The sequence below is a fragment of the Canis aureus genome, chromosome 26 (assembly GCF_053574225.1).
Source record: "Canis aureus isolate CA01 chromosome 26, VMU_Caureus_v.1.0, whole genome shotgun sequence".
Lineage (NCBI taxonomy): Eukaryota > Metazoa > Chordata > Mammalia > Carnivora > Canidae > Canis > Canis aureus.
The window spans coordinates 45,635,489-45,657,107 of NC_135636.1; the positions used below are offsets into that span (position 1 = coordinate 45,635,489).

General features: G+C 41.3%; 1 protein-coding gene across 2 annotated transcripts in view; it reads left to right on the forward strand.

The window, feature by feature from the left end:
- Positions 1–411: 411 nt before the first annotated feature.
- Positions 412–21,619, forward strand: part of DOK5 (docking protein 5) — a 152,288-nt gene continuing 131,080 nt past the window's right edge. Inside the window, exon 1 of one of the 2 annotated variants that reach the window (XM_077873631.1) lies at positions 412–799. In XM_077873631.1, the coding sequence (XP_077729757.1) occupies positions 734–799 (66 nt within the window). In that variant the 5' untranslated portion in view covers positions 412–733. The remainder of the gene's footprint in view (positions 800–21,619) is intronic. The other variant, XM_077873630.1, reaches the window with a different exon arrangement.

Sequence of the window (21,619 nt, forward strand, 5' to 3'; positions counted from 1 at the left end):
ATGGGCAGGGGCAGGGCAGGAGCAGGAGCAGGGGAGGCGGGTCGGGCCAGGTGGGCTGGAGAGGAGGGGAGAGGTGCGAGCGCGGTCCTGTGAGTCTGCATGGGGTGGGGTGGGGTGGGCGCAGGGCCCAGCGCTGGGAGGCGCGGGGCTCCTCCTCCTGGGGGGGGCCTCACCCCTGCGCTGCCCTCCTCCTCCTCTTCCCTGCACCTCCTCCTCCACCCCTGCACCTCCTCCTTCTCTTCCCTCCGCCACCACCTCCTCTCCGTCCTCCAGCTCGCGCCCCTCCTCCAACCCCCTCCTCCCTCCTCCTCCCCCCTCCTCCCCTCCCTCCCCACCCCTCCAGCTCCCGGCCCCGGGAAGAGGCAGGGCTGGAGCCCCGAGCCGCCGCCGCTCCTCCTCCCGGCAGGCAGGCCCATGAGTCAGCTGACGCCGCGCTCCAGCCTCGCCTCGGCGCTGCGCTCCCCGCGCTCCCCCAAAGTGGCTGCGAGCCGGCCGCCCACTTCCAGGCTTTGGGGGCGCAAAGTGATGCGCGCCTCCTAAAGCCGCGCCGAGCCGCAGCCCAAGCAGCTCCGCCTTCTCAACTTTCTCCCCCCACCCCCCACCTCCCCACCTCCCCACCTCCTCCTCCTCCTCCTCCACCCCGGCGTCGTCCCGCGACCCTGCCCTTAACCCGCGCCCGAGCCACTCGGGGTGCGCGCGCCTGGGGGACGGGGTCACCGGCTGCCCGCCCGGGATGGCTTCCAATTTTAACGACATAGTGAAGCAAGGGTACGTGAGGATCCGGAGCAGACGCCTAGGGGTAAGGATCGATCCTTTTTCTTTTTTCCTTTTTTCCCCCCCTCTTCCCTTCTGCCGGTGCGGTCGATGGTCTCCATCCGTCGCCAGCATCCCCGAGGCTGCAGGGGGATCCCGGGCCGCGCCGGCCACCCGCGCTGGGCGCTCCCCGCCCGGGCCACACCGCCGGGTCCGTCATGCATCTATCTTTATCTCTCGGATGACTTGGCTTTCTGGCGGTGGCCGCGTGTTGGCTCCTGGAGCCACTGGAGCCCGTCTCCTGGAGATAGATGTTCCCCGGGAGCCGAGGGAGTTGGAGCTGAGAACCCCTGCCCGATGCCCCCGGTGCCCCCTCCTCCCGCTCGCCGCCAACTTAACTTTTCCGGGGGATGGTGGGGGGGGGGCGGCCGAGAACCGGGGCCAGGCGCCCTCGGGGGGCGCAAGGGCAGTGACCCCCTGACCCCTGGTTGGAACTGCTGCCCGCAGAGCCAGAGGTCTCGGGCCCGACTCCTGGACGATGACCCACCTCGGTCCCAGGTGTTGGCCTCCGGCCAGGCCCGTTGGGGTGGATGCCCGGACCTGATTCTCTCTGGTCCCCATCCGGGTGGCGGATTTCTGCTGCTGCAATACCACTGGGAGCTTATTTAGGGTGGAACAGGATACGTGGCACAGAGCAAATGCTCCCTTAAATAGAGGTACCGCAAGGAAGGATGAATGAACCTGAGGGTACTTGCAGGGGACAGAGGCTGGCATAGGGGTGGCTCCTCTCTGAAAACTTCCTCTCTTTTGCCCCCTTTCCCTTTGCTCTTCATTGATAGGGCTTCAGAGAGAACTCATTCCGCATCTCTTTGAGGTTGAGTGATGGTGAAGGAATTCTCCAGACTGGGGACGGATGCTGGAATGATCCCCCCTCCCACCCCCTCACCATTCCAATCTACCTCCATTCTCTTTGCCTTGTGTCAAGTGTTGTTGCTGTTTTCGTTTATGGTGTGTGTTTGGGTGTCCGGATTGGGGGGGGGGGGCGGAAAGTTTACTTTAGTGATGATATCAGCACCACTGTGCAGTGACCACACCGAGAGTACAGTTACGGTGACAACCTGAAAGTCTGTCTCCACAAATACAGGTCACTGGCACCTTCCTCTTCCTTGCTCTTTGTACTTTTTGACGTGCTGGGTAATTTTCCTGAAAATTGAAAAGAAATCTCACAGTGGTAACCAGCTAGAGAGGACGCCAGGAAACATTTGTAATTATTAGAAACTCTTGCCTGATTTGTTTGGACCCTTTGCTTGCTTGCTTGCTTTTTGTCCCTGCTGGTGACCGTGTTTTAGCAATTATGTCCCGTGTTATTGTGAATAAGTACGTATACAATTAGGAAGAAATGTAATAGGGCAAACCAATCCCTATTGGCCCTGTGCAAGTTCCTTTGATCTTTTCTGCTATCCACATATTCTCATCAGCAGGAGCAACTATTGTTAGGGTGCTTAACCTAGTGACTCCCATGCAGAGGGCAAGAGATAATAGGAGCTTTATGTTTTTGATAACCTTTATGGGTCAGCTGAACTGTTACAGTTTTAACGGGAGCATGAAAAACACCATTCTAATTTTAGATTTACTCCATCATGTCAATTGAGGAAATTGATAAGAGACATCCATTCTGCGTTAGGGAGCATTCCAGTAGGAAGAAGACATGCATTATTAATGCACAAAATGTGAATTATTCATAAGGATCGGAGTGTATGCCAAATTGTGACACGTGGTGATTTATTTGAAAGACTAGTTACCATAACTTTCTAGTTTATGGTAATTGAGATTATTTTTCTATATTATTACAGCTGACATAATATGGTCCTATATGTGTGCCAATGTTTACAGACAGATATTTGAAGCAGAAGGAAAGGAAATATACTTTACTTTGTGTTCATTTTATATTGTACGCGTTGGATGTTGGATGCCAGCGAGCAGTCTACTTTCTCGGGATTTATTCACTTTGTGTTAATACTCAAGTGGATTTTAGAGCGTCTATGGAATGATGGTTATTGCTCATGGAGAGAAAGGTCAAAGACCTAATCAACAAAATCTACTCTTATTTATTAACGCTGGTTTCATCACCAGTTAACCAGTTTTTTTAAAGTCTTCTTTTGACGTAATGATTTATGCATATGAAAGGGGCTGATAGCAGAGTTGTCGGAAAACACTGCAGACTGAAGTTTTCATGGAGGCCCCAAGTCATGGGAAAGAACGCTTCAGCGAATGGCACAGGGACCCTCTGTCCAAAGAAAGCAGTGTTCGTGGTGTTAATCCAGGCTGCATGTTGCCTAGACCTACATGTGCTGTGTGTCAGTCTAAGCCAGGGCTCGGGCATTACTTCTGGTTCAGAGTAGGCACCCATGCGTGCGTTGAACTACAGGGTGATGTGTGACTTTGCAGTCCCTAAGCCTCTTGAGGAACTAATATGACAGAGTCATTTTATTAATGGAATCCAGACAAATGTCTGTGGATTAGAACCATGTTTGGGAGGGTTTATAATTAAACAAGAAAACAACATTTCGTGGTAAGCAGCTGTTGTGCCAAGGAATGCTCCCTCAGACTTGGAAAAGGAGGAAAGAGCCAATTTTGCTGTTACTCGTTAGCTCCGTGACCTTGACCTCTCTCGGCCTCAGTTTTCTAATCTGTACAATGAACATTATTTCATAATGTTGGAAGTATTGACTAAGATCGTATTGTGGAAATGTAGTGAAAGCAGAGCATTGGTTCCGATTGTATTATTTGTTTGGTATAATCAAAGGTGAGTTAGGATTTTTAGAAGGTTGTGGGGATTATAGATATCTTTCTGTCTGGGACTGTCTAATGGCATAAATGTTCTTTTTTTTTTCAGATCTAGATGTTTTCACTGAATAAAGTTTTTACAAATTCTATACGTTTAAGTGATTTTACAGTGGGACAGAGACATTTTAAGACTATCTCCATTCACATGAATCAAAGATAAATGGTCACTTTTAGTCGAGATCCTATATAGTTTAAGTGATTAAGCAATCGTTTTACCTAGAGACTTACTTTTTTCTGTAAACATCAGAAGGCTGAATGGAATTCAACTCCTTTAACTCAAAAGTTTCACTATCTTTCCATCTGCATTCTCCAGCATAATCTCCATTGGTTCATGAAAGTCTCAAGCTGCGCCCTTGGTGCAGTATACAGGAATGTCTGTGTCTCAATTTGGGGGCCTCTGCCAGAGGGGGGAGGGAGTAATTGTCTGCAGTCATCTAGCTAATCCACAAAAGGCACTAAAAATGTATTCTTAGCCGGATGGTGAATCAGACGATTTGCACATCATTAACCTGACTGAGTGTATGGCTTAGATGGTGTCATATAACTGTCCTCACTTGGTTTCCTCCGTTGCAACAAAGAGGATTTCTAATCAATAATTGCCATGCATGTCTCAGAGTTTAAATTCAGACCTATTCACTTCATCTACATGTAGTCTCTCGACTGCTCTCGATGCTCTTACACAACAAAAGCCTCTTCTCCCGTCTAGCCTGCATCCCTATCTGGTTGTCTAACAATCTCAAATTTAATGCATCCAAACCCTTGATTGTTTCATCCAAACCTGCTTCTCCTGAAGTCTGCATCTCAGCCACTAGAGGTCCCAACATTTTAGTTGCCCTGGTAAAAATTAATCAGGCAAGCAAGCACACAGCAAACAAACCTCTGTTCTTACCTCTTTCTGCCTGTTCTTATCTCTTTCCTCACAACCAATCTATCAGGAGATCCTGTGGGCTCTATCCTTGAAATATATCTACAATCTGACTTTCATACTAGCTGCCACTACCATTCTGGCCCAAGTGCCAATCATCTCCTACCTGTAATATTGTAAAAAATCTCCTAATTTGTCCCCCTGACTGCTCAAGCCGCCAACGCCTTTCCATGCAATTCAGGGGAAGAGCCTTAGATGGGCTCAGAGGCCCTGTGCTGACTCAGAACCTTTTCTTGCTGTTCCCTCTGTTTGGAATGCTGTTCCCCCAGGTACCTCTTCCCACCCAGCTCCCTCATCTTCTTCAGTCTTTCCTCAAATGCCACCTGCCCACTGAGGCCTTCCAGATGCTTACTTTTATTTCTTGCTTCCTTCTCCCCCTTATCTTCTTCTATTTCTCCTCCCCCATATCCCTTCCATTTCTTCTCTCTAGACTTATCATCCCCTCACGTACTGGTCTGTTTATTTTACATGTTGATTGCCTGTATCCCCCAAGTAGCAACACAAGAGGCTCCACGAGGGCTGTGACTTCTCTATCTTTTAATTATAGCTGAACCCCAGTGCTGGAACAGTGCCCAGCACTTAATCGACAGTCTTCCTGATGAAGATTTCTTGAGTGAATGAATAAATCCATCACTGCAAACTGGTTTAAAAGCATACACTCTGACATGAGACTGTTAACATCCTAGGTCAGCAGCTAGTTATGTGGCTTTTTGGTGAGCTCTTTACCATTTGTAAGCATTACTCTAATAAGCAGACTCCTGGTACCCACCTAATAGATGATCCTTGTAAAGGGCTCCACACAATGCTTGACACATTGGAAACCCAATTCATGTTCATTACTGCCCTTTCTCACTACCAGGGCTGTTAGGGATGATGAGGCTTAGGTGGTTATTATGTTTACTGCTTCTACCGCAATAGCTCTCATCCTTGAAGAACTTGCTGTTTGGTTAGGAAAACAAAATACGTATTCAGTAGTTAATGTACAAGCACAAATTTTGCTTGGCAATGATGCTGGGTATAGGAGGAATATTAGCCTTTGTAAGATTTTCATGATCCTTAGATAAATGACAAAGATAATCAGAGACTAAGAAACTCATCTCCATGAAACATCAGTTTGAATGAGCTCATCAGACTAGGAAGTATTCCTGTTAATTTGAGGGTCTTTGTCTTGGGTGGTAGAGAATGGATTTGAAAAATTGGTTAGTTAATGGCCAGATTTTAGGCAGAAGTATTTTTTTCACTCCTTTGTTTCCCTGTTTGACCTGACCCAGATGCCAAAACAGCTGTAGTATTCCCCTTTAGGGTTTTTGGATCCATAGAAGAGCCATAGAGGATCCACCATTTTTATAGGACCTTGACAAAGTTATAGTCATAACATCAAAATTCAACTATTCAGTAAGATACATGGAGCACTGTTTTTCCTCCTCATGACAAAGAGGCTTTGGGGATAATTTTGCAGTGGTGAAATTTATGGTCACATACACTGAATACACATGCCTGTGTCAAGACCACTCAGTGTCTTGGCCCCATGTGAATCGACTTCTCCAGTTTCCATGTCAGAAGTACTTTTCAGCTGGTATTTTAGTCATCTTTATTTGATGGTCTGTGTGGACATAATGATTAATTGTGCAGAAAGCCAGCTTTTAATCATCTTTCCCAAAACCGACGTAAGCAAAGACTGGCCAATTTAGTGACTTCGTGTGTAGACATAAACCAAATTACTGATGGGATGATTTTCCCCACATCTGCCAATGTATTTTTTAAGTCATATTCATTCATTGACTAGAAATACTTATTTCTTAAGCAGCACTGTAATTTTGGTGGGAAATCATTACCTTGGGTATTTTAAGATGTGGACTATATTTGCTTCCATTTGTTTTATCATTCATCAGATGTTCATTGAGTGCATGCTAGTATAAGATCCGGGTGAACCACCTTGAATGACAGGTCCAGTCACTGTTCTCCAGGGATTGACAGTCTGTTTTTGGACTTGTATTGTTAACATGAGATTAAAATGTTCGCTATACTTAAAGATGAGTTAGTCTGAGTGACAGATCAGATACCAAAGGACAAGGATCTCTGCAGAAATCTCCCTGTTCCATTTTTGTGAAATGAAGAAGGTCAAATTTGATTTCCCTCTTAAGTCCAGGAATTTGATTCCAGTTGGGTGGAAATTAAGCCTTTGGAGATTCTCAGCCAGGAAGAGATTATGATGCCTCCCTCCTGCAACCCCTGTTCCTTTGAAATTCAAAATGAAATTGTGAGTTTAGAAATGCCACAGATATGTGTGAATGTTGAAGTTTTAAAATAGCTTCTTTCTAGGATGCAGATGGCTAAATTTTGAATAAGTATCTGGAAGCTGATCTTTGCCAAGCAGTTGGGGGGTTGTCTTTATTTTACTAGTGTTCTAAGTCTCTCTTCACGCCCCAGTTCCCAGAGAACATAAATGTTAGCTTGTGTGTATTATGTTCTTGAGTGGAGTCCTTTAAGTAGGCTCTGGGGATAGAACGCAAGTGACCTTTCTGGGGTGATGCTTTATAGCTTTTATCAGATTCTCATGGAAGTCCGGAACGCTCTGCTCCCAAGGCCTCTCACCTCCCTCGCCTTACAACTTCCAAAAGGTTAAGAACCACTGTCTCATTTTTTAAATGAAAAGTTTTAAAATTTTTGGATAATAGTAGACTCACATGCAGTGAGAAATAATGCAGAGAGATCTCTCATACCCAGTTTCTCCCAACGGTAACATCCTTCAAATGTACAGTGAATATTGCAACCAGGATACTGACTTTGGTACCGTCAAGAGACAGAACATTCCCTCACCATAGGTCCTTCCTGTTGTTCTTTTATAGTTTCCCCTCCTGCTCCCCCTCCCACAGCCCTAAAGCCCTAAAACCCACTAATCTGTTGTCCATTTCTGTGGTTTTATCATTTTGAGAATATTATATAATGGAGCCATATGGTGTGTAACCTTTTGGGATTTGGATCTTTTTTTTTTTTTTTTTTTTTTTACTCAGCAGAATTCTCTGGAATTGTCATAATTGTTGTGGGTATCATGGTTCATTTCTTCTTTTATTGCTAAACAGTGTCCCATGGAATGGATGGTCCAAAGTTTGCTTAGCCATTCAACTATTGAAGGATATTTAGGGTGGTTTCCAGTTCTATATAAATGTCTGTGTTCAGATTTTAGAGGAATGTAGGTTTTCATTCCTCTAGGTAAATGCTCAGGAGTGCCAGGGCTGGATGATATGGGTATTTGCATGTCTGATTTTTTTTAGGAAACTGCCCAACTGCTCTTCACAGTGTTTGTACCATTGATATTCACACCAGGAACATCTGATCCAGTTTCTCTGTGTCCATGCCATCACATGATGTTGTCATCAGCTTTTGGTGTCCTTGCTATTTTTTATTTTGGACATTCTGATGTATGTGTAGTGATAGTTCGTTGTGGTTTTGATTTACATTTCCCTAATAAGTAGCGATGTTGAGCATCTTTTCATGTCTTATTTGCCATCTGGACATACATTTTGGTAAAATACCTGTTCATGTCTTTTGCCCATTTTCCAGTTAGGACATTTGTCTTTTAATTGTTGAGTTTTGAATGTTCTTTATATATTCTAGATATCAATCCTTTCAGACATGTGGTTCTCAAATGTTTCCTTTCATTAGGTAGTTTATCTTTCCTATCTTCTTTTTTTTTTTTCTTTACTATCTTCTCAACAAAGTCTTTCCTAGAGCCAAAGTTTTTAATTATGGTGAAATCTAATTTATTCCCTTTTTGCTTTTATGGATCATGGTTTTGGTACTAACACTTTGGCCAGCTCAAGATCCCCGACATTTTTTCTAGATGTTTTAGAGTATTACCTTTTACATTTAAGCCCAAAATTCATTTGAGTTAATTTTTATGTAAGTTGCACGTTTAGGTTTAAGTTCATTTTTTGCCTATGGTGGCCAATTGCTGCAGCACCCTTTGTGGAAAGGCTATCTTCTCTACACTGAGCATATTTATAGGTTTCTATTCTTAAGTCCTTTATTCTGTTCCATTGCTTTGTGTGCCTGTATATATGCAGTAGTATGTCTGTATATGTCTATATGTGTAGCTATAGAGTAAGTCTTGAAACAGGGTAGACTGATTCCCCCTACTTTACTTTTCTTTTTCAAAATTGTTTTAGGTATTCTAGTCTTTTGATATGAAATTTAGGATAATTTTGACAGTAGCTACCACAATCTACCTTTCTTTCCTTCCTTCCTTCCTTCCTTCCTTCCTTCCTTCCTTCCTTCCTTCCTTCTTTTTCTTCCTTTCATAATTGAATTGATGCTTTATCTTTTCCATGATGGAAATAGCATACATTTGAGACTCACACTTTAGCTTGGATCTCACCTTGACCACTTACTGACTCTATGGCTTTGAGGGAAATTGCATATTCTTTCTGAAATTTTACTTCATCATGTACAAAAATGAGGGTAGTAATATATTTCTCATAAAAGATAAGTATATCAAACTCTTAATCCTGTGTCTGACTCATGATTGTAGGAAATTAATGAATGGTGAGGGAGAGAATGTTGATTTTTATTTTTGTATTGTTGAAAGACTGAGGTGATATTTTTTGTTCATTGTCTGTAAGAACAATAAGCTGGTAGAAGTTAATTTACTCATCTCAGCAGAAGAGTCGTGGCTTTGGTAATGAAAAACAGAAGGCATTTTACTTTCCTTTGCTGTTAATTTTAGTAATCTCTATACCCAACATGGAGTTCAAACTTACACCTCCGAGATCAAAAGTCTCACGCTCTACCCATGAGCCAGTCAGGCACTCCCTGAATGCCTTTTAAGAGAGAAATCCATACTTAGGTGCAGAGGCTTCTGCTAGCAATCTTATTGCTAAGATTGTGTTCATTAACTTTATATGGCATTAAATTTTACATTTACCTTCACGTGATATTGGTTTTCCATTTAAGATAAAAATGTATAGTTTTCTCTTTAAATAAGCTTATTTAATTTAAAAAGTAATGTTATTTAATGGTTACTTAGCTCACAGTGCAGGTAGCACAGAGTGGCAAAAGTATGAAGTTAGGTGGTTTAACTCAGATATGGCAACAAGTCCAAGTGGTGGCCAATGCATGGCTGAGCTTGGGAGACTCAAGACAATTGTACTTCTCTTCTTCAGTAGGTTTTGTAGCCCTTGCATGTAAAACTTGCAGTGGCCATTAGGCTCAATTTTATAAAAATACTTTAAAAATTGAGTCCTAAGAAAAAATATCCCATGTCCTCAATACCATCCTCTCAAGAAACTTCCATCTGGTATCACCACAGTATACATGTCAATTCTCACCCTAAGAACTCCCACAAATTTATCTCAAATTTGCCCAAACGTTTATTTTGTCTTCTCTTCATTCATATTTACAATGAATACTTTAGTGGTTAACAGAAAGAAAAATAAGGCGGTCTGATGAATGGACTAACTCAAATTAAAAACACTAGTTTGATTTCAGAGCTTTTCCTTAGTACAAGTTGCGCTGTTTAGGTAAGCAATAAAATGCATTTTATTGTCTTAAGACCACGTGTTAAATCAATAAAAGAAATGTATTTTAAAAACCTTCAAGAAATCATACTTCTTTGAATCCCCTAGCAAAATTAACTCTTCACAGGAACAATTTCTTTAGGGTTCCAGGTTTTCATCTGTAAATAATGCGGATACTTTGGCTAATTTGCAGAAGAACCACTTTTTGGGTCTGAGTTGTATTCTAACAACATTGGCCCCAATTCTAGATGTTATGAAACTGGTCTAGTTCTCAACATCCATGAATTCAGATGTAAAATGTGGTGTGAAGTGAGGTTTGAAAGGAACATTTCCCGGGGAGTTTGCCCTGAGAGGCCTTCACGGGTTTGAATAGATCTCCATTAATGGCTCTTCTTCTCTCTGATTTTCTCTTGCTCCGCTCTCTCTTGGTCTCCAGATTTTAACTTTATAATTCCTGCCTCAGAGCAACCTGCCATGACCACCACATCTAAAAAGTCTTTTCCTCACATCCCTCTAGAGTATTGTTCTAATTTAAGAGTATGCATAGGATTTTTAGATTTTCTTAACTTTTGTGTCAGATATTTTTCTTCATAATATTTTTGTAGGTTATTTCTTCTCCTACTAGGGTGTAAGTTGTATGAGGCCAAAGACCTTAGCTACCTTGTTCACGGTGTATACCCCAGCTCTCTGCCCACAGTTAATGTTCAATATTTGCTGGCCAAATGAATGGATGAATTTGCTGCAGGTCAGAATAATAGAATGGGGTATTCTAATTATATCCTACCTAATTTTGTGGTAGATTTTGTGCTGGAGTGCTGGAATGTTCTAGAATTTTTCATAATTGCTGTTGGTATGAAATCTGCAAATTCAGTATCAGCGAATAGAGCAATTAATGCTGGAGGTTTAGACTGACCCCCTTAAAATGAAATCTTACTCGATTTCTTCTTGTAATGGGTAATATGTATATATGGTACAGGTCAAGGTACAAAATTTATACATTGAACAATAAGATTTCCTTTCAACTTCGTCCCCAGGAATCTAGTTCCGAGAAGCAACCACTGTGAATAGTTTCTTCCAGAATAGTCTACGTATAAGTAGCTTTTTGTGCGTGTGCATGTGTGTGCGCACGTATGTGCGGTATATAATTACATACACTTCTGTGCTCTGGTTTTTGTATTCAGTAATGTATCATTCTTTTCAATAATTGGACAGGATTCCAGTGTGTAAATTGTGTACATTTATTTGATTATTCATTCTTCTTTCCTTCCTTCCTTTATCTATTATTAAGTATGGGCATAAAGTAGGTATTTTTGTGCCCACTTTACAGATTACAAGCCTGAGAGCCTGAGTGGGTAAGTTTTTGTCCAACTCACACAGCTGGTACGTAGCAGAGCCTGAGTTTGAATCCAGGCTTTATGTCTGTGTGGAACATTTTAGTAATTCTTTTTCTTCTCTGTTACAAGCAGTGCCCCAGATGACTCCTCCTCTTACTCAGCGGTGAGTGTACTGGTAAATAAATTCCTAGAAGTGGGACTTAGTGTCCAAAGTGTATTTACATGTAAGTTTTATCGAAGTTGCCCTGCAATCTATGAGAATGCCTGTTTCCTCTCATCTTGCAAAAGTATGCTTTGAGAGCTTTTTCAAGGTTTTGCTAATCCAGCAAGTGAAAGATGGATGCATTTATATATAGATTTTCTGAGAATTCAGTCGGAGGTTGAGTTCTTGGCCATTTTATAGAATTAGAATCTTTTCAGTTTTGTAGGCCTCTCTTATGTTTAGGGTGGTACTCAAAAAGTAACTGTTACTAGGATTTAGAAACATGGACGAGATGATTTACTTTATTAGAGAAGCACCTTCCTGGGAAATGCTACACAGAAATCTTCCATTTAGAAGATACAATAAATCATATGTTAACTGTGATTGTGTTTTTAATTTTTATTCTAAAAACAAAATTATAAAATTGATAATTTTGATCAGAAAATTGGTTAACAAGGTGTTTACCAAATCAAATAAATGAGTACTGACTAATGCAGCCCATATATATTGATTAATGTGGTTAATATTTTCATTAACCTGGTCAGTCTTGTCGGATGTTTCAGGTGGGTCTGGCTGAGAGGCGGGATGAGATGCATACTGATAGGTGCAGTTTTGAATATTCCATTTATGTGGTTCCTGGGTATTAAGAACCGCAAGTATCTTGAGCTTCTCTTAATCTGGTTTTTTAAAGATTTATTTATTTTATTTCCGAGAGAGAGAGAAAGAGAGAGAGAGAGAGACCAAGCAGGGGGAGGGGTAGAGAGAGAGGGAGACAAGCAGACTCCCCACTGAGTGTAGGGCTGGATGTGGTGCTCCATTCCACGACCCTGAGATCATGACCTGAGCCGAAACCAAGACTTGATGCTTAACCGACTGAGCCACCCAGGCACTCTGAGCTTCTCTTTCCTTCTTTCCTTTCCTCTCTGATCTGTTCCTCACATAACAAGCTCTTTGCATGCATATCCTGTGCACCTACTGCTTCCTTTTATCTGTAATGCCCTTTGGTGACTGGCTCTGGCTCCAGTCATCAGCTCGAAAGTCACCTCCCCAGAGAACTGTTGACCATCCAGTTGCAGGTGGTCCCCTTCGGGTATTCTCTGTCTCATCTCCTTTTTGTTTCATCCAGGATCATATTCCTCACAACTGTAACTTTTTTTTTTAAGATTTTATTTATTCATGAGAGACACAGAGAGAGGCAGACACACAGGCAGAGGGAGAAGTAGGTTCCCTGCAGGGAGCCTGATCTGGGACTCGATCCCAGGACTCCGGGATCACACCTCGGGCTGAAGGGAGGTGCCCAACCGCTGAGCTACCAGGCGTCCCTGTAACAGTTCTCTAAATTATTCATTTATCTCTCTTTTTTTCTACTTTGCCTGTAAGCATCAAGAGGGTAGCATCTTTGGTTTTGTTAATGGCACAATTCTCAGTGGCTAAAATAACGTCTGGGTACATAGTAGGAGCTCAGCACACATTTAAGTATGAGTTAAACCCTGCAATAACATTCAGTATATTAAATCATGAAGCAAATAGTAACCCTCACGCAAACTGTGTGTACCTATTTATAAATCCCAAGAAACTCCAAGAGGTTAGTGGAGTTCCATTGTGTGATGTTTGGTTGCAGCCGTTTTTATAGTTTTCAAAGTCCAGTCCTCAGCGCAGGCCAGACATGTGGAGGAGAAAAACCTGGCTGGCATTAAAAAAAAAAAAGGCCTTTCTTTTGTCCTGTCCTGTCCTGTCCTTTCTTTTGTGCTGCCAGGCACCTGCTGTGACCAGAACTTCTCACACTTCAGCTTCCATTGCTGCAAGATGGGGGTATTAATGTTTGTCCTTCCTGTCTCGCCACCTGTCCACCACTGAGCCAGAGTGCAGTTGTGGATGGGAAGAGCATGCCCAAGCACACGAAATACTCTGTTTTGTTCCAGGAAGGTCTTCCCCATTGCCCCCTCCATCAGCCTCCTGAGTGGAAATAGCAGGGAAAACTCGGATTCTGTTGTGCTGTTTGGTCAGGCCCCAAACAAAACCAGACAACTTTGTAAATTTACTATTTATCCTGAATTTCAAAAATATGGAGTTGAAAATCTGGCAAGAAAGAAAAAAGGAAGGAAGAGAGGAAGAGAGGGAGGGAGGGAGGGAGGGAGGGTAGAAGGAGGGAGGAAGGAAGAAAGGAGGGAGGGAGGGAGTCCACTCTTATCTACATCAAAAGATGGCTTTTGTGATGATCTATCTCTGTGTGTACGTGTGTCAGTTCTTTGTAACTAGTGTTTTACATTACATGTACATGGCAAATAAATAAAACAATGCACAAAAGAATACAATGACGAGGCAGCTTCTCTCCTACTCCAGACTTGTCTCACTTCCCAGGTATACCATTCTGGGCAGATTCTAGTCTATTTGTATGCAGACGTGTGTGCATAGACATACATAAAAATGCAGGTGTTTTTGTATAGTTTGTTTTGTTTTTTAAAGAATGTATTTATTCATGAGAAACACACAGAGAGAGGCAGAGACACAGGTAGAGGGAGAAGCAGGCTCCCTGCAGGAAGCCCGATGCGGGACTCAATCCCAGGACTCCGGGATCACGCCCTGGGCTGAAGGCAGACGCTCAACCACTGAGCCACCTGGGTGTCCCTGTATAGTTCGCTTTGCACATATGGGATCATATTTAATATTGTTGTGTGTACCCTGTCCCTTCTAATTTACGTTGGAACACTTCTCAGCACTTTTTGTGGATGCCCATTGTTCATTTACTTGGCTGTTTTCACAATTTCCCTAGTGAACACTCTTAGCGGACACTTTACAGTCATATCTCATTTTTACTAAATAAACAGGAAAGCGGTCAACATCCTTGTGCATACCTGTCTGAATGATACTATGTATTGAAGGCAAATCCTAAAACAGGAGTTTCTCTTGGAAAGTGGTGTGCCTTACAATTTTGGTAAATAGAGCCAGTTTTCCTTCAAAGAGGTCGCACCAGGTGTATTCCCACTGAGAGTGCTCAGGAGTGCAGTACTTGTTTCTACCAGTCCTGACTTGTGTGTGTGTGTGTTTGTGTGTGTGTGTCTGTGTGTGTGTGTGTGACTTGAAGGATGTTCTCCTCCCGGCATTCCTCGGCTCAGTCTTCCACTCTCCAAATCTTTTCTGCTTACTGCAAATTGATCACCTAAAAAATATCAAACCTAATCCTACCCTACCTCTACTTTAAAATATTCTCAAATGACTTCCCCCGACACATAAATATTCTGTAATGTACTCGAGACACTCTGTGATGTAGACCCTGCCATACTTCATACCGCCCCTCTCAGTGTTCAGATCCATTTACCACCAAATCAGTACTCAAGGCAAATATGCTCTTTTTAGTTCTTCCACTGGCTGGCCTCTTCCTTCATTACTGCCCATACACAAGATGTTTCATTGATTAGAAAGTTCTCCCTCCTACTTTTACTTTCTCTACTTTTCTCTCATCCTGAAAATCCCAGCTGGGATGTCATTGATTTGGAAATGATTTTCCTGATGCCCAACATCATCCCTCATCTCACTGGTGGGAGGAGCTGCTCACCACATGCATCCCTTTACATTTAAATTAAGTAAAATTAAATAAAACATCAAAAAATTCAATTCCTTAGTCACACTAGCCACATTTCAAATGTCCAATATCCACATTAATTAGTGGCTACCATCCTGGGTGGCACAGATACAGAGTATTTCCATCACTGTAGAGAGTTCTGTTGGACAGTGCTGCCTCATGTTTCTTCCTAACACTTGTGGCTGTTTCAAAATACATGTTTTGAGAATATGGCTTTGATGATTTTACCCCCACTGGTCTGTGAGCACCACAAGAGCACAGCTTGTTCTTGTCCAGCTTCTTGCTTTTTCCCATTTATAGAAATTCTGTGACTGTTTGGTGAATGAGTGAATGAATCAGTCAACCAATGACTGAATCAATGAGCAAATTAAAGAATTCCTCCAAGCTCTTAACTTTATGGTTGTGCTTCATTGAACAGTAGACCTTCTGGGAAGGTGCTGAACCTTCCATGGTTTTACCCAGTCCTTCACATTCCAGTTGGGAGACTTAGCAGGATCCTAATTCTTATACCACCATGATCCTTGAATATTTGACCTTTGCCATTGGGCTTGATACTTCAGCATCCATTGCCTAACTGTAGGTTGCCCGGGATTGGGTTAGACCTGTGCAGTAGGCATCTTAGTGGGCCTCCCAGAGATCCCTCCCCTTGGGACCAAAGCATTCCATTCTCCAGCTGGGAACCCTTAGAGTGGTGTAGACAGACAGCTTGCAGCTGAGCCCCACACTGCTGCTGAGGAGAGTTACCTGGCCAAAAGCCAAGCCTGTTTCTTGGGGCGCAGCCCACACTCAAGAGCTGCCCAGTTTGGGATGACTCTGGGTGGATGGGGAATCTTCAGAGGGATTGTAGAGAGTGTACCAGCCCTCCTCTTTGAACTCCCAGAATTCTAATCTTAGAATCTGCTTCCCAGTAAACTCAACTTGCAACGATCCGATCTGTAATTGAAAATCTGTAGCTTTAGCTCAGACTTCCAAAGAAGGATGCATGATCTTTTGCAAGAATATATATATTTTTTTAAAGATTTAATTTATTTATTCATGAGAGACACACACACACACAGAGGTAGAGATACAGGCAGAGGAGAAGCAGGCTCCCTGTGGGGAGCCTGATGCGGGACTCGATCCCAGGACTCTGGGATCACGACCTGATCTGAAGGCAGATATGCTCAACCACTGAGCCAGCCAGGGGTCCCTGAAAGAATATGTCTTTGCTTGATTTATTGGTACATGGATTCTCTGTATTTTACCCACTGTTCTCAAAACTAAAATGATCCGTTCATTTAATTTTCATAAAAAGTGCAGTGGTATGGGATCCCTGGGTGGCTCAGCGGTTTAGCGCCTGCCTTCGGCCCTGGGCGTGATCCTGGAGTTCCAGGATCAAGTCCCACATCAGGCTCCCTTGCATGGAGCCTGCTCCTCCCTCTGCCTGTGTCTCTGCCTCTCTCTCTCTCTCTCTCTCTGTGTCTCATGAATAAATAAAATCTTAAAAAAAAAAAAGTGCGGTGGCTTATTTCATTTATTAGGTTGTGAAAATGCGCCAGCCTCTTCAGTAGAATCATCTGATGAATGAATTAAGAAAATACCTTCACAACTTTATTACATTGAATCTGGACTCCATAAACTGTTGGTATCAGACTTATTTGTTCATTTATTTTGATTTTTGTTTTTGTTTGTTTGTTTCTGGGAGGAAGAGGCTCCAAATAAACCATAGGCAAGATTTATATGCATATTACTTGAGCTTTTCTTGCCTGAAAGTCCTGATTACGTTTTTCTTTTTTTTTTCCCCCTGTGTACCTGTTCACACCATCATAAAAGGAGAGTGCTGGTTATAGCTTTGTAGCCAGAGGGAAGAGAAATGCTTTTGTGTGTGGATTTGATTCAAGTTATTCCTGAACAGGGCCTTTGGCCATCAAGGAGCCCACTCACTGAGAGGAGATGATTTGATTTTTTTTTTTTCATAACTGTCAATTTCATTGGGCAACTGTGAATTTCTGGGGAACATTTGTAAAATAGATGGAGTTATAGAAGATATGCTGACTGGCAGATGTTTCGAGGTTGATTAAAGATTTAGAAAGAAGTACATCTCCCCAGGCTGCTGGGCTACCTTTTAATGAGATTGACAGTTTTACACATGGGGCTGAAAAAGTTCTTTATCATACAGAAATAAATTTCTTAAGTTAAATCCACTTGAGAGAGATGGATACAGGATAAAGTGTGTGTGAAGAAGATTGGACATTTTTACTAGTGTTTAACTTTGAAGCTTATTTTTCAGAGATAGATGAAGCTGAATATTTCAAAGATGAAAAAATCCTTTTGTTAGACTAATTGCTCTGATATTAACTCAAAGGGTGGGTCGGCTTCCTGCAAGTTCAGGTCATGCATTCCAGGGAACATGCAACCATGATTTCAGATGGCCATTAGGCACATGGAGTTAAAAATTACCAATTTTTGTTTCATCTTCTAAAGGTTCAAACTGAAAAAGCCATTGGCATATTGTTTGGAAAAATGACTAATAAGGAGAATACAAGGGTTATTAAAAAATATTTCTTACTGTTCTCTGACCCTGACCTAGAGAGGCACACAAGTGGAGGTTATATTAAATTTAAGGGATAACATATAAAAAGAGTAACGCCTTCAAGTTTTGAAACCAGAGGATAGAGAGAAGGGCCAGAATAAATAGACATTCATAACAAAAGCGATTTGATATTGATTCATCTGATCCTTGTATTTTACTGGTGGGGAGACTGAGGCCAAGAGAGATTTCATGACTTCTTCAAAGTGCTGGCCCCTCAGAAATTGACCTGTGAAGTCCACAACCTGGGGATTGAGAGCATAAACCTCAGTGACAGGTGGCACACAGATCTTTCTAGGCCACAGACTTACCATGATTTTGTTTAATGTTATTTAATCTCTTAATTTGTTTTCTCAGTTAATAATTATGGTGCCTGTCTCATAGGGGTGTGTGAAAATTACATAAAATAATTGAGGAAGTGCATTTTGTGGGTTGTTGGTTACTTTGAAAAGCAGATTTTGAAGTTGGAGGTCCTGGCTGGTCGTTCCCATGGACTCATAAGCCAAACACTGCCAGAAACATCAAGGGTCCTTAATGAATCAAGGAATGGACACCACACGCCGAAATATGGAGAGACTGTGGAATGACCAAGGCTAAAACTGTGGTCCATTTAAAAAGTTGATTTAAATAGTCTTCATTGGAAGAACAAACCTGGTATTTTACTCTTTGAATATATGTATTTCTAAACTCTTATAATTAAGATGTGAAATCGTGTAATTAAAGTGTTGGTAAAGGGAATCCTTTAAAGGGAGGAATGGACAGTTGAAAGGTGGTGTTATCTGTGATAAGGTGAAAAACTGCCCACTGAAAATTTGAAGTCTTCATGTTTTGATCTATTCTGCTTTACTCCATTGTTGTATCTTCTGGAAAATTATCCTGAGATCTTGTGATGTGTGAGAAAAAGCAAATGGCAGAAAAAAAGAGCAATTTTGGTACAAATGTGTGCACGTAATATTTTACTATGGGCATAGAAAAATGAAGAAAGGAATGGTTCCTGGTAGTAACTATTATAAGATATCTCCTCTAAGAAGTGGGATGGGTGGAGGTAAAGTGAGGTGAGTGGTCATCTGCTTTTTTTTTTTTTTTTTTTTTTTTGGTCATCTGCTTTTTACTTTCATGCTTTTCAATTTCTTTATCTTTGTATCTATTTGTTTATGTATTTTTTTATAATGCACATTCATACTTTTTGTAGTATAACAAAAACAAACATTATGACCCTAAATTGGCTAGAGACAAAGAATATTGGTTGGGAGATGAGACATTTTATGAACTCAGTTTATTTTAAAATATATTGAAAACCATTCTTTATATAAGGGCATATACTTATATATTGCGTTGTCCTAAAAGACATCATCCAGTAATGACGTCAGTCTTTTCTCTTACGTGGCTGTTAGGACTTTAGACACCAATGGATCAGGTTCATCCATATGTAAAGCCATTCATTTGTCACTTTCACTGTGTATTTTCCTTTGCGAGAGAGCTAGCTAGGCAGCAGTACTTCTGCACCTTAGCGTAATTATTATGGCTTTGTCAGAAACATTATAAGACATCTTCCTAATTAGAATGAAATATATTTTCCTTTAGTGATCATTATTAATGTCATTTTAATTAAGAGCATTGATAGCTCAGGGTTTCAGCATATCTCACTCACTGTCATAAATTAGAGGATTAAATGGTCTTTTTATGCATCATATTATCAGGGGAACAATAGCAGCTCTAGTTTGTCACGGGAGAAAGATGGGATTTGGGTACTTATGCTCAAATATTTCAATATGGCAGATTTGGCAGTGAGAGATAGTGATCAGATTGAGAAAATGGGAAAAGGAGGTTGGGTCAGATTTTCAGAGCCAATCAAGCTGATTTGGAATTGCAAGTTACCGGAATAATTTGTTCACTTCTAGTTTTCTGTGTTATTTTGCAAGTGTTGGTGTTTGCTCTTGTATAGCAAAATTAACATTAGTATTTTAGAGCTATGGTCCCAATGATGTGTATAAATTGTACAACAACGTATTTTGTTTAGGACTATGATATAAAACAGGGAAGGATAGGATCGTGCCCCTCTGAGGTTTGAATTCAGCCTCAGTCCCTTAGAAAATACTGTCCTTGTCCTCAATTTACAGATAAAGAGTTGAGTTTATAGAGAATCGTAATCTACTCAGGATTGTTCAGTTTAGGAACCAAAGGAGCAAGAAGTTGAGATCCATGCCTTTCTCCGCTTAATCCCTGTTATTATTAGTGCAGGTCTTTATGCCCAGACCTTGTAATTTTAGTATCAGTCATAAGACTAAGCTGAAATAGGACTGGAGAACTGCTTCTTTTAGATATTTTCTTGACCTATTTTATTTATCCAATTCTCTGAAAATGAGAAGAAACCTCAAAGTTGCTAATGAGGAAAAGGACTAAAAGCTGCATTTCAATATGACAGAGTGAATGTCCTACAACTGGCTTGAAAGACAATGGAAAGACCGGGCAGCTGGGGTGTCTGAGCATTCTTTGTGAGTTTATTTATTCCTTTAAGAAAATAGACTGCTAGACTAAGATGGATTCTGTAAGCAGAATCTTTAGAAGAATTTTAATAACCAAGATCATCTCATTCAAACTAAATTTGAGCACTAGACACAAAGAAAATAGGAAAGACTGTATCAATGGCAATAAAATATTTCCCCTTTTTTTATTGTTACCATTTCACTGGGTTTTCCAGTATTTCCTGTGTAATAATATAACTACCCCAATATAAAAATACCCCAACATAAAATTGTTATTTTAGTGTATGTACTTTACATTTTTCCATGCCTATCTAAAATTTCACATCATTGCAATTATTACATATTTAAAATGTCATATCCTGTGTATATTCTGAAATGGATTGTGTTATATTGTAAATATTTCCCAAAGGATTACATAAACTTTAAAACCGTAATTTTGAAGTCTATTATACTCCACTGAATATTATACTTCATTACTTGCTAGTTAAAACCATTAAATCCTTTCTAATTCAAATAACATTCAGGCTTATATTAACTTTGACCATGTTTTGGATTGTTCCCTTTCAATGGAGGTGATTAGGAGCCATCTCTTTATGGCTCTTGATACACTGTGAATTAGCTTCCCTAAGGGCCACACCAATTTACACCACTGTCAGCAACGTCTGAGGGGATGAAGACGGGTTTTTTAAGACTAGAAATCTGTCCGTATGCTGCAGATGAGCTGACTGCTTGGCAGTCGTGCATTCACTGCTGATAGGGCTGGAATGAGGATCCCAAGCTATAAAACAAAGTCATACCTATGGTCCTTAGTACATGTTTTGGCTCTTTGCATAAGAATATGCACAGTGTTTTAGGGAAACAAAAGCAAAACTAAACTATTGGGACTACATCAAAATAAAAAGCTTCTGCACAGTGAAGGAGACCGTCAGCAAGACTAAAAGACCACCTACCGAATGGGAGAAGATATTGGCAAGTCACATATTGATAAAGGATTAGTATCCAAAATATATAAAGAACTTATAAAGCTCAACACCCAAAATACAAATAATCTAATTAAATATGGGCAGAAGACACATATAGATATTTCTCCAAAGAAGATAGACAGATGGTCAGCAGACACATGAAAAGATGTTCATCATCAGTTACTGTCAGGGAAACGCAAATCAAAACTACAATGAGTTATCACCTCATACCTGTCAGAATGTCTAAAATCAATAACAAAGGAATCAACAGGTGTTGGCAAGGATGTGGAGAAAAAGGAACCCTCATGCACTGTTGTTGGTAGGAATGCAAACTGGTGCAGCCACTCTGGAAAACAGCGTGGAGTTTCCTCAAGAAGGAACCTACGTACCCTACGATCTAGCAATCACACTGCTGGGTATTTACCCAAAGAATACAAAAACA